Source organism: Leuresthes tenuis, unplaced genomic scaffold (assembly GCF_036924035.1).
Source record: "Leuresthes tenuis unplaced genomic scaffold, fLeuTen1.0.hap1 SCAF_11, whole genome shotgun sequence".
NCBI lineage: Eukaryota > Metazoa > Chordata > Actinopteri > Atheriniformes > Atherinopsidae > Leuresthes > Leuresthes tenuis.
In genome coordinates, this window is record NW_027325365.1 from 5,485,080 (window position 1) to 5,499,582 (window position 14,503).

At 40.7% G+C, this 14,503-nt stretch overlaps 1 protein-coding gene across 1 annotated transcript in view; it reads right to left on the minus strand.

Moving 5' to 3' along the window:
- The window catches only part of afg2a (AFG2 AAA ATPase homolog A), a 114,846-nt gene that overhangs the window by 65,252 nt on the left and 35,091 nt on the right, over nt 1–14,503 (minus strand). The window contains exons 14-15 of the mRNA XM_072395193.1: nt 14,233–14,312; nt 10,631–10,757 (exon numbers count right to left, since the gene is read on the minus strand). Coding sequence (XP_072251294.1) covers nt 10,631–10,757; nt 14,233–14,312 — 207 coding nt within the window. The remainder of the gene's footprint in view (nt 1–10,630; nt 10,758–14,232; nt 14,313–14,503) is intronic.

The following is a 14,503-nucleotide window of genomic DNA, read 5'->3' on the forward strand; positions in this document are numbered from 1 at the left end:
TCAAGCAGAGTCTGTGAAAGAGGAAATGAGGTGACATCCTGCCCTCATCCTCTTTCCGATGCATCTGCCAAGCCCTTATAGCAGGGACACAAGGCCCCAAAGACCTGTCTTACTTTATTGTTATGTCTCTCTATCTTACCTCATGGGTGAGGGGTAACTATCATTCGGTTCTTCTCAAAAATCATAAACTTCATTCATTTTTGGTTTTGCAAAAAGAAGACTGGCTGGTCCTCTCATCTTTTAATACTGCTTTTCTGAAGGAAGGAGGCAAAGATGACAGGGCAGACACACATACCGTAAGACTTTAGCACGGCTACCTCCTGTGCCTGCAGCTCCTGAGGTTAGATATGGTCACTGGCACTGCCCTCATATAGCTGAGCAGCTTCAATTTCCCAAACAAAGATAAATATCTTTGCAATGGTTGCCACATTGCTTACATTTGGGGAAACCAATGAGCAAAGTTGCCAACTAAAGCAGAATCAACACATATGGACTGGATAATGTTAATGTCACATTTCCCAAAGCACCCTAATGAATGCTGAAATGAACGGTTTACAAGAAATTAAACAAGAACATTTGTACAGTTTGTCGAACGTTTAAGTAACATGTCAGAAAATGTTGTCCTAACTTCTCAAAAGTGTTTATTTGCTGCTTCTAACTTGTAACTAGTACTAATACTTTAAGATAGTTAATGAAGGGCTTTGGGGAATATCCAAGAGGCTTTTTTCATTCTGCAATTACTTAATTATTTAGATACAATTAAAGTGTTTGGAAAAATAAGGAGGTTTGACAATAGTCACTAGTTGCTGTTTCAATCCTTATGTTAACCATTTCCCTTCAACACACACACACACAAAAACTGCTGAATGCCTTATAATATCCAATTTCTGCAACCGCAGGTTCAACAAACACTGATACACATATATATACACGTACAGCTCCTGTACATGGGAACATAACTCTTGCTCTGACAGCCAAATGGTCATCCTCACAGAAGGACCTGATGGGATTGGTTTCATTTCAGCTACAATGGGTAACCCAATCCTGATGAAGATGACTGAAGTCGGCAGAGGATATAGACTGCTAACCCGTTTCCCCCCTGGCCTGGCTTGTCCGCCTCTGAAATGACTGCAGCAAATAATAGTCCATTTGTTTAACCATTCTCCAACAACGGCACTGGCCTTGTTGAGGTGCACAGAAAAGGGAGCACAAACCTGCTTTTTATCACAGGAAAAAGCAGGCGACACACTGCCTTCACAACAGTAACCGCACGCCCCCCCCCCCCCCCGTCCAGTCTTACACCTTATCCACTTGTAAGCAGCTCTTAATGTGGTGTTGGGATCCCTGGAGCAGAGAGCCAGCCTCAGGGGGCTTCAGCAGGGGATATTTGAAACATACAAAGGGGGTATTATTTGTTGAAGCCCTCAGCTGGCCCCCTACCAGCTTCTATTTTGTATGTGGGTCTGACTGTATCCTGATGGTGGTGAATGATGATTCCTTCTTACTCCATGATATTTACACAGGCTGGAGAAAGACCAAGCATGCTGGTTAATCTTCTTCCAAGTGAACATACAGCATATTCAGTTAATAATGAGACAGTCTAAATGCAATACCTAAACCACTGACTATGTATTTCAAGATTAAATAATGACGTCAACATATTACATTTAGTTTCCTGTCCTGGTGCACTTATGCGAGGAAATTTTGTTGCAGGTATCGGTGAAACATTAAATACAAACCAGAAATGTCAGTTTGAGTGTATTGGCCACAAATCTGCCAGCCAACCATAAAACTGACATGGCGACATGTTTTATGATTATTACTGATCATTGGATGTACAAAATGCACCTGCACAAGAAGACATAGCTCACCAGTACAGACGGGCGCAGTAGTCCGCACTGTATACAACAACGTTAACCAGAAGACCGAGATTTAAAGGGAAGAAATGTTGAAAATTATGACGGTGCACGCATGCAGAAAATACAACCCAGGCCGACGCTCCAGACGTGTCTGACAGCTAACACTGCATATTCTGAGACATTATTGTTACCCACATTAGTTCCCCTCTACCACTTCAGTGTTTGAATCTATCCAAAGCCTTAACCGCAGCTGAAATCCCTGAAAAAAAAACAGAATATTACTCAGGTTTTACCCATGTGCTAAAAATGTGTCTTCTCTTTTCCGGCAGTCATTCTGTTCTGCACTGACCATAGGAGGTTAGGACTTAGTGTGTGTTTATTCAGAGAAAAGTCTTATTCGGGTTAAGAGGAATATTACTGTGCATGTGAACATCTCCACCATTGCAGACTAAGCACATGACAACAACAGATTCCCCGTGCAGAACAATGAGCCCCAACACACAACAACAACTGCTAACAACTGCTTTGAAGGACCTGACAAAGAGCCCATAACACTGACTCCCCCAGATCCCAATCCAACTGAGCATCCATGGGATATGCCAAAACAAGCCTGTTCCACAGATGCCCCACCCTACAATCCACAGTAATCAAAGAAACCCGCTGCCAACATCCTTGTGCCAGATATCATGGGACAGTCACAATGGATCCATGTCCTTCTGGGCCAAAGGGAGACCTACACAATAATTTGTTGTGGCTTATCAGTCTATAGTGATGTAATCTACTGTACTGCGTACTGTGTGACAACATACATTTGATTTGCTATTACACGACCATGCTGGCTCAACAGAGTCTAACTTAACATTTTCTGTGCTGGTATCCAATGCTGCATTGACAATACCGTCATATTCACATGAATACAAGGGCTTTGTTTTATTTCACTTGAGGGCAACGTTGGTCAGAAAGCAGTCTAACCCTGACCGAGTGCTGAAATGTTTTACAGGGAGAGTCACTGAAGTACAAAAGTCTCAGTCAGGTGACTTCATATACTACCCACTTCAATTCAAGTGAGCATCTGTGAGATGTGCTCAGAGTCTGATTCACAGAGAGACCCCAACTTGCAACTTAAATCTGCTTCTGACTGCTTGATGCCAGATACCACAGCGTAGCTTCAGAGGTCTGGTGGAGTCCATGCCTCGACAGGTCAGGGCTAAAAGGGATCCACTCATTATTAGGTGGGTGGTCATAATGTTATGACCACCGACTGGACGGTAGTCACAACTCTGCAGTTAGGTGTGAACAGCACAGACAATATGTAACAAAGGTGAAAGCGAGCCAGTTCCACATAAACACTATATTACAATATCGACAAAAAAACAAATGGAAAGAGCAGAGAGATAATTACAGCGAAATAAAGACAGACAAAGACAAAAAGAGTAAAATATACAAGCTCTCCAGAAGTATTGCGAGAGAGCTGGGGGTTAGAAGTAGCATTTATGAGAATAAACCAGATTTCCTGAACTGAGAGCATTCCAAGGGCGCCGGTGGTCTCGGCTTGCCAAGAGGCAAGACGACACATGCTGGAGATGTCTGCCAGGTAGCAGAGCACAAAGAGCCCTCATTTCCTCCCTGTCCCTCCCTCCTCTTCAGCTCCCCCCACCCCCTCACACACACTCATACAAACCTTTACACGCCTCCTTCTCCTCATATTTATTTATTTTTTGTTGTTGCTCATCATAACAGAGTACAAGTTAATGGAAGTGGATAAAAACTATTGATTGAAAACACACACGTAGCATGAAAATAAAACACATCTCGACTGCTTCTTACTGCAGTGCCAGAGAAGAAACATTAATGTTCTAAAGAGCGCTTTGTTAGTTAAGTCTTTAGATGAGCAAAGTCTGGTCCTGCTGGTTTTTGTCTGTATGTTGTTGGATCTGAGGTTTTTTGTGGTAGTATTCTTGGATGCACACATGTGTAAGCTGATACTAATACAGCCCCTTGAAGTCCGATACTTGCCTGGGGATCCTGCTCCCCCAGTGCTCAACACACAACACACACACACACACCTTCCCAGAGCTCATCCATCCCTAGGTGGTATCCTATTACTTCCATGTAAAGACACACACACACACCTTTTTTTTCTCCACTGTAGCCGCAAACCCAAACTCTCACTTTGCCTTCTCATTACTGCACAGCTAAAAACATAACAAGCGCAGGAAATACTTTGAATACTCTCAAACAGGACTGTAATGGAACAGTGTTTAAGCTAAGAGAATAATAACCCATAGTTGATGTAGGAAACTCAGCCCTAGATGAAAACAGCATTTGAGCTGGGGGATGCTAATGGCTACAGTGTGGATAATATCAACAGCTCAGCTCAGCTTCAGTAGGACACCCGGCACTGTGGCAGCGGGATCCTATTCAGAACTGTGCAGTCAGGAAAAAACAGTGAATAAGCTCTAATCCTTTAAGACAGCACCAATAGAGATTCCATCATGCTTGGCTCGTCACGAGAAGAGAGCAAAGCTTAGGAAATGATAACGTCAGTCCAACACAAAATAAAATATGGCCTGTTTTGACTGGCTGGCTTACGGGCGCTCTTTTAGCTAAGGGTTGTTTCCTGTTGAGTGTAGGGAAGCTCAGGTGGAGGTTTCTGCTAAAGAAAAGGCAAAACAAAAGGTATTCAAAGAGAGAAACTCTGAGGATCCTCCGATGCCCTCCTGGAACAAAGACTGAAATGTTTTGGGTGTTCAAGAGAGGCTTTCTTTATTTAAAAGGAAAAGCCTCAATGTAAAGGCTGTATGGAGCAGGGAAATTGGAGGTATTCATGTTAGCCAACGCCCACAAAAACATCACGCATTGTACTTTTAGATATATTATGATTTGCTTTAGGTTGATCTACTTTGAAATGTATTAGATTACTAAAAAGTAGGTCTACTGATGAACTGAGGGAAAAGTGGAAAAATCCATTATTATGGTTCTATGACAACTCAGTAAAGTTGATTTGCTGAGGATGACGACATGCAGATTCTTTTTTTTCCATTTTCGCTTTCTGTCAGTTCAACATCTTTTCATTTTTGTGTCCTGATCAAAAAATCAAGGAAACTATAAATCCTTTAGTGAAGTTGGCTCTGGCGATCGACAATTTTCATTTCCATGTGCTCTGATCATTCATCATTAAAGATTTATAACTTATTTGAAAGTTTCTCAATAGACATGAGGTGGAAGACCATATCATTCTGGTTCATATGCAGGTCATAACAAAAGAATAAAATCTTTTGGAAAACACCACTGATTAAGATCTGGAGCACTGGCATGCAAGCATACATGAATGGAAAGTCAAACGCACAGCCACACTGATGTGAACCTTGAATTCAGGAGAGAGGCAGAGGAGGGAGAATCAAAGCTACATTTATCTAACACCTGAATATTCAACAAGTGGCCCACTAATTACAGCCTGCTGGAATTTGCCTGTGATTACAATTAGCAACATCCAGACTGGCTGGGAAAACATTGGCAGATGTTCAGGCTGCTCTAACTGGCCCGTTGTCACGGATTTGCTTTGTAAGACTTGTTCAAAGGCTTCAAGGAGGGCCATGCATCAAATTTAATCATATCAAAATGTTAAAACATCATGATGTTTTAAAACATTTCTGTGCCATACATTATGTAGTAAGACTTTTTCAATACTTGACCTAACAACGATCAAAATTCAGATAAATCCGAAGCAACAACATAACTATTTGCTGCATCTTCCACAGAACATCATGATCAGAAAGACACACAGCATGTCAAGTTCCTTTAGAACCACAATAAGCTTTTCACCCTCTTTCAACATGTTCAAAATGGATCTGGTGCTTCTTTACTGTGGCCAGCCAAAACAAGAACTGCACATCCAAATGAAATTATTTCTTTGGAGGGAGGTTTTAAACATTTTCTGTCATCATTCTCGCAAGTTTCTGATTCGAGTAGAAAATAATTCCTAAAAAGAAAATTTTAAAAAAGAAGGGGAGATCCATGTCAAGTTTGGCACCATCTTCTGTTCAGAAGACTCACTACAATAAAAAGCAGCAGATTTCAGAGGGAGGAGTCTGGAAACAGGACATGGCAGAGAATCTACAGCGGGTAGAAACTACAAGATGTTGTGATCTGGAAGGGAGCGAGATACACAGTTGGACTAATGATGCTGTGGAATGCTGTGTTCACATGGTGAAAATAAAGGCTGACAAACTGATAGTTTTCACCAAAACACAGAATTAGCCAAATTTTGCAGGCTGGATAGATGTCATTACGGTTAAAAACACTGCATAAATAAACTTTTCTTTTCTTAATAATGCCATTAGTAACCAGATTGAATAAAAATAAAGTAACCGGTATCTGGGTTTTTACACATTGGTTACCTCACATTACATGTGCAGCTCATATTAGGTAACGTCAGGATTAAATGAGCTTCTTTCTGATGTTTTCATCTAGTTTAAAAGTTAAACTGATTTTCAATGACCCTTGCTGCAATGCATGTTAACTGTTATAATGTTTAAAGTACACATCATCAATGCTATATAATAGAGCTGTCAAACATGCCGGAAATGCAGCAATGTTAATACTACTTATAGTATAGAGTGTCTGAAAAAAGAGACACAGCTATTTCAACTCTAATTCTATTCCCTCCATTTTGTTTTGGGGCCTTGATCTGATAAGAGCCCAGCTGGTAACTTCTGGTCACAAACAATGACCCATCTGCTGGTAATCTTCTCCAAGTAGTCCTGCTTCCTGATGGCATGGATAAAGGATAAAGCCAAGCACACATTAGGGTAAACAAATGCGCTTTCGATTTAAACAGGGGAATAACTATGAATTCACAAAGATGACAAGCCAGAAGGCAGAAGATGCCAAAACGCGGTTTTAGACAAACTTGAAAAGGGCAAAAGGGACATCTTGTTCGAGTGTGTGTTTGTGTAAACAACTGACTCGCTGGACAGCTTCTTGACAAACAGAGTGACAGGGGTTCTTCCTACTGAACAGGCTGGATAAATATTCCTGCTGGTGCTAATCAATCAACACAACTTGGTCATGGTGGGTCAGAGGTGGGAGATTGGCACAACACAAAGAAAAGAGGAAGTGCGAGAGTTTTGTTAAGGTGGAGTGCGGTAGTGGGGTTTGTGTATGTGTGAGACGAGGGTGTTTGGTGTCATCGTGTGAAGTAATAAACTAAGTCACCTACACTAAAGCATCTTCTAGGTAACGTGATCTTAGAGCAACACAGGATGCTGCAGAAGTTAAACTGGACATTACTTGTGAATATCTTTGGCACATAAAAAATGACCCATTTATCTACAGTTGTGACTAAGCAATAATGCACCATAAATTTGTCCTAATTGTGACATGATGCCAACACTTTAAGGTCCAATACCATCAAAGGTTGCTCAGGGCTGACTCCAAATCATCTCCAACAGTCTTTATCCTTTCCCCACAATCATGGTATATTTTCTACTGGTATGCAGCAGTATGCTACTGGTAAATAAACAGATACTAACCTCTAAAGATGGGTATTTTTCACCAGGTTATCGATTTCCAGCTCCACCCTTTTGTCCAAAAATACTTATTTCTTGCTCTAAAAAGGTCATGGTGAATGCCAAACCTAGGACGCCAAAAACAGCTGTTCGCAAGCCAGTGTCATTGTTGTGGTGGTTACAGTCACTAAAAACAGCCCATTCGCACAACTGAGGAAGAAACTGTATGAATGTAAACTTTTATGTTCTTTATATGAGAAAAAGCAACAATGCTTGTAAACAAAAAAAAAAAACTTTTTTTACTCAGTAAAATGTATGTTTTGTGAATATTTAGAATATTGACTACTACGCAAAAGTTCTCACTTTCGTGTAGGAAAAACATTGCAACGTGATTTTCATGTTGCCACTCAGTGGCAATGCAGCTGATACCAGTTGGGAATTTGGATTTGACCAACAGAGATTACATTTTTGGTAAAATCCAAACACCATGACTTTAACATGTATCATCAGAATTTCACACATCAAATATACTTTGTTTAATCTTAGAATTTAATCACACTTAGAACGTTAAGTACAAATTACGGGAAAGCATTTTCCACCTGAAACAACTGTAATCTTTCAGAGGGATTTCTTTAATGAGAAGAACAGGAAAGAAACAACTTTCCTTTCTCAGTAAACTCTATAATCCCCCCTCTCCTCCCTCCAATCCACCCACTGTGTCCATCAAACAGCTTAGGCCCCCAGGAGCCTCCTCTGCACCACTGAAAGCTGACAAAGACTTCATTGAGTCCCATTAATCTTCATTTGTCTCTTCATATCCTGCCATTGGTATGGAAATTTCTCCTTATCTCCGGTGTGAACCGACAGTGTCGGTGGTGTCAGTGGAACGGTAAAAGAGGGTTAGGTGCTAAAGTCATAAGGAGGGCGAATGTGGGGTGCCTATTTGACCATTTGGCAGCTTCTGTTCTCAGTGTAGTTCGTAAGTTTCTCATTCAAATGACTTCAACCTTACCAAACACACAGACACACACACTCAGTAGGCGGTTTGAGCAGGAGGAGGTAATCAGATTTCTAAGCTGTGCAGGGGACCACTTCCTGAGATGGAGGACATGTGGAAGGATGGCTGGGGTTTCCCATCTGTTCACCCAGGGGCTTGACCCCCTGCTTGCTGTTCGGAGAGCATCTCTTTTCCTCTTGATACCCGTTTTCACTCACATGCATCTCTGGGTGTTTCTAAGCTACTGTGCCACTAATGGAGTTTGAAGTGAGATGGCAATCAGTTGTAGAGGTGGAGGAAGCTGCTGTCATTTCCCAACCACAGCGACGGATCATCTCTCCACAAGTGTGACACAAATGGGGTTGGGGTTTGTGTTTCATAGAGAGGGTTAGCCAAAATTGTATGAGCGGGATTTGTGTTGATGGATGTAAAGTGAGCAGTTATCAGTTTACATAAAACAGTGCCAGACTTGTCTACTCTTTATGTTCTTTTCTTAGCCGAGTTGGTAATATGTATAAAATGTTTGATATGCTATTTTTGACTCCGGCACTTTGCTGAAAGATAAGCGATTTTAAAATATTTTTAAATCCAGAGGAGCAAGGCAGAAAAAGACATGGAAGAAATAGAAATCAGACGGACGACTCCCTGAGCAGGAGCTTGAAAAAGCCTCTGCGACATCCGCCTTTCCTGCGTCCTTTTTGACAAGTCACAGACTCCGTCTTTGATCAGCACTCAGGAAATTTCATTAAGACGAAGATGAGTGGATAAGAGACAAAGTACAGATTCTGAGGTTGGGAAGAGGAAGAGAAGGAGATAAAAAGAGCAGAAAATAGAAAATGAAAGGAAGCAGAGCAATAAAGAATGATTTTAGGACCTCATAAGAACTGCATTTGACACAGTGCTGAGATCCGATACGGTAGCTAAAATTCATTAAATAAATCTCATATATTGAAAAAGTCAACTCTTATTCACAAGTTGTGTACATTTTGAGTCAGTTAAGAAAAATGTCTAAATTTTAACAAGTCTGTCCCATGTTTTATGCAAACGTATTTTCTTTGTATATTTTTTTACGCCCCTTTATTGCACACGTTATATGTTCTTTCAAAGTAAAATATACTTGTTTATTTTTGCAAGAATCTCGCGCCTGATTCTGGAGGCCATGATGCATTAGCATTAAACAGATACATGTAAAATGCTGAAATAATGTTTTTTTTTACTAAATTTGGGTAAGTGTGGAAAAAAAATCTAAATGTTTCGTAACCTTACGCAATAAATCCTTGTTTGTTAATATTGTGTTCAGCAATACTTTAAGCTAAATGCTAAGGCCTGTGTGGCTATTGTGTGTGTGGTTATATTTGCAAGCTAGCACTAAAGATTGTGGTTAAAGGGAATATGACTTAGTAAATCAAAGTGATCTCCCACATTATTAGGATACATCACCGCTAAAAATGAACACCTATTGGTTTGTTTCATGTGAATATAGAGCAGAACGAAAAAAGCTATACTTAACTACAATAAATCCAATAGTCTTGTTATATTAGACTTAAACTGTAACAGTCAACCTTGTGCTAGTACAAGAGGAAAAGTTTAGAGGGATTTAAACTTATGGAGCTCCGAGCAGTTATCCCCTTGTAGTTATTAAGATGTCACTGTCTGACCAACAGATGATAATTCTCTAATGTCATGTTTAGCATGACTACGAGAGATGAGGTTTGCTAGCATGGTGTTTTGCACATTTGGAGCAGGACCCAGAATGGGAACAGCCATCTGAATCAAATACTTGTTTTGAGGTTTGAAGGCAAAAACATAGTATGGTGGTTTCACTTCAATGAAATGTCAACGGCCATATTCTCATAACAATAAACCTTGACTGTTATATGCTTCCACTCTTATAGCATCTTGAAAATGGACAGAAAATCCGATTGCGCCACTTATTCAAACACACTAAACAGGTTGAGTCTTCTAAGGAGATTAAGTCACTCCAAGCATGTTAAACATGAATGCCATCAGAAAGAACCAAATTATAAAAATCTTGTGGCACCTGATTTGCCTCGAGCAAAGGAACATAGAGCCAGCGTCCGAAGAGTTGGTCAAAGTGGACAGACCAGAAAAGTGACCTTTAGCCTCATCAATCATGTACAACACAGTAAGGGAAGGAGAGGAGGAGACAAGGGAGACAAACACACAACATCTCTTCACCCTTATCAATCACGGACCAAAGAGAAGGATGGAGAGATGAAGACAGGGAGTCGTCGTCCGTTTACCTTATCGATCATGTCGGGCCGGTTGGTGGCGGCCAGCACGGTGACATCCCGGAGCTGCTCAATGCCGTCCATCTCTGTCAGAAGCTGAGCCAGGACCCGATCGCCTACACCGCCGGAACCTGAGGAGCTGAAAGGGTGGGTGAGGACAAAAGATAGATGAGTGGAAGGAGAAGGCAGCAGGGAAGAGTGTGATGTCTGGACAGATGACTGAAAGATTGATGGATGACAGAGAGGGAAAGAGATGGATGTGAATCCACAAGGAACTGGAGGAAAAGTACTGGTTGAATTATTGAGTATGGAGTGATGGATTCATTCTAAATAACGAATGGAAAAAAGACCAACATGAACAGAAAGTAAAGAAGGTGAAAACAGAATAAATGTCTGGAAAAAAAAAATAAATCAAAGGAACAATAAAAGTAAGGTGCAGCTGAATGAGTGATGAGAGGATAAGTGGTAAAAAGTATGTAAGAGCGTGTACTCTCCTGCTCTCAGGAGTTCCTGACACAAGATACCTGTAACTTGTTGCCTATTTAAGAATAGCTGCAGGACTTTAGACCCCTGTTTGTTAATATTCTGTCTGACCTGAACTCAGAGTCACGTGAAAGACTAAAGCCAGTGCATGCACATTCTTAATTTGATTCAGTGGTAAATCAGGTAATTCAAATTCAACCTACCTCCAGCACTGTGAGAGTGGAATTAAAGTATAAAACCAAGATAAGGCAACGTTGGGAAGAATCTATTTCTTAATTTCAAAAAATTAGCTTAAACATTTGAAAAATATCATTTATAAAGAGCACAGTAATCTACTGAAATGACCAGATCTTTGGTTTAAGATGGTTAAATTGGGCATTTGATAGCAGCGGTTTTGGTGTGCTTGATAGAAACCATGGCAACAGGATGGTGGACAGAGCAAACGTTTGTCTCAATTCTGTTAATTGTATGCCAGTATATTAATAACACTTAATATCATACAATGATACACAAATACCTTTGCAATGTACAATGCACTGAAACATAAAAAAACAGAAGATAGCAAACATGAGAACAAAACAAAAGAGCAAGCTGGAAGCAACTGAATGTCCTCCACATACTCCAATATACATAAGGCCTGTTCAGGAGCCAATATTCAGTTTCTCACTTCTGGGCTACTGTAGTGAAATGATGGGGCAGAGGGGCAAAGAGGGCAACCCAGAGTGGGCAATTTGACATCAAACCAAAGCGTTCAAACAGCAGTGTTTTGATGTTTATCTTTACATATAAACCTGATAATAATACTCATTAAATATGATCAATGAATTAAAAAAACATAGCACCTCATGATAGACAGTTCAGCATTCAAATGCTTTTAAACAACTGCAGATCAAGGTATAAGAAGACGATGTCAAACATGATCAAAACAGCGATAGAAATGGGACATTTCTGTTAGTTTCATAAACCTGTTTCAATGCACCTGAACTTAGACTACTTTATCAATAAAGAACAACTCATCAATGTATTAGTCACATGCATTACTAGGTGGTTATTTTCCATTGCACAGTGCAGACAGTGATCCTTCCAAGCTCAAACAAACACACACACAGTCTCTGTTGACAGGGCCAGCGGAAGTGCCAGACGTCATTAGTGCAGACAAGGCTGCAGAGTAACACAAAAGAGCTCTGTCACTGAGATATGAGAGGAGAAAGAGGGGGGACAGAGACAGAGAGAAAGTTTGTGTCTGCAGATTAGACAGGATGCAAGGAAGAAAAGAAGACAACTAAAAAAAAGGTTAGAGAGCACATGAGAGACAGTTTGTGGACAAGCACAAGAGGATGGGAAGAGATCGGATGCGAGAAAAAAAGGTCAAAATGAAAACTGGAAAATAAAGGTAGGGGTGAAATGAAGGTAGCACAGAAGTGGATACATTTTTAAAAGCTATTTTCAAGGTTCTCTCACAACTTTTATCAACTCAGCCCATCCTCAACTTTTTAGTCTTTCGGCAACTTTCAATCTTTGCCTCGATCCATTATTGTGTGTTTTGTCTTCTTGATTTTATTCCACCAGTTTGGACACGCAGCAGGCCGGCTGACAGATTTACAGGTGCTTCTCTACTATACAGCAGGCGCTGTCTGGTTGTGTCGACAGTTTTGAATTCTTGCCTGTGCATGTGAGCCATTTCATTGATTAAACACGGCAGGAAGTGAGGACCAATAAATAACCCTTATAGATCAGCGCTAAGTGCATTTTTAAAATGGTAAGTGACCTCAAGGAGCAGGTCCAGCCCAGCATTCATCGCAGCAAGCTGGCAAACAGAGTTAGAGTTGGCTCTTGTAGAGTACATATGCGAAATTGAAAATCAAGATAAGGAAAGGAAAGCTCTATCATAATTTAAAAGGAGAGGGAAGTCTTCAATCCCATTGGCAAATAAATAAAATGAGTGATGAAGACAAAGCAATTTAGTGCAAACTGGAAATAAGCCAAGACTGCATTAAACTGTACAAAGACTGTTCCACCTTCTTTGGGATAATGTGTACTCTACGGCACGGCCTATTGAATGATTCAAGTTCATGAATCCTGGTAGCTGGGGTCAAGTGAGTCCAGGTAAAGGAAGAAAGAATGTCTTAAAAACAATGTGTCTTTTAAGAAAATATTTTATTTTAAGATATCAGAACTGAAACCAAATCTCTGATTTAATCAGGCAGACTTTTTTATTATCGGAGTGAACAAACCAATGGTCAGATCATCAGAGATACAAACTCAACATTTGAACCCTTGTTGGTGCTGTACTATGTACTGGATACTGAGACTGAGACTGAAACACCACTTTCAGTGTATTTTTTCCTTGAGGGTGAAACTAAATTTTTCTGCTGATAAAACAAGCACTGTTAGCACATAGAAACGTTCCAACAATATTTATAATTTCATGAGCAGAGGCAAAATGCAGGAAAGCGAAGGAGTCAAAATATGTTAAGTCTCAGACATAGCAGAGTATTTGAGGAAGGGCCCACTTAGAAAATTTACAAGTATGAACCGTTGGCCCTTCTGTGCTCCGTCCAACAAGGTTTAGTTTCATCGCCTGGTTCACCAGGAAGCATGCTGCATATTTGGCCTTCCCCATCTGCTATGAAAGGGTACAATGAAGTGTTTGTGTGCCTCCGGTCTATGTCCTCTGTCTGCCCCCCCTCTTCCCCTTTCCTTTAAGCCACAGATGTTCCCAGTGCCATCCCACTAAAGCGCCTCCGGACAAGACTGGGTTCTGTGTTCGTTGGTGGTGAAAAGCCACAAAAGTCTGAGAAGACACCATGGGAACTGAGTGGCTGGCTTTGACAGTGCAGTTATGCAGACTGTTTTGGATGTTTGCTCCTTCTATCGTGTATGAATCACTGTAAGATTTGTGGGGGAGAGGCTGCGGTCGGTAAATTAAACCAAACCACAGCGATGATTATGAATTTGTCATCGCTGGACAATGAATAACCACAGTGCTGAAAATAGTAAAAACTGAACAGCAGCAGTGTGCAATAAACAATTATCCAGGAAACTTTGAGGGAGGTGTGGAAAGAAGCAGTTTTTGACATTCTTCTGCAGCGTTTGTAATTTAAGGCTTGGAGAAAAGAAACACTGTGTACCTTCCTCTTTCACTGGCGAGAGCATCGATCTCATCAAAGAAGACGATGGAGGGAGCAACCGCCCTTGCTTTCCGAAACACCTGCGAGCAACAATGGAGGAGAAGGAAACAGGACAAATATTTAACAGGACTGATGAATCATTACCGACCAGAAGTGCTCACAAACATACAAAGGAAATACAGCAGGCGTTAATGCCACAAATTACACCTCAGGTCATCCTTTTATTACGTCAAAACCACAAACATTCAGAACACAACAATTAAGTTTATTA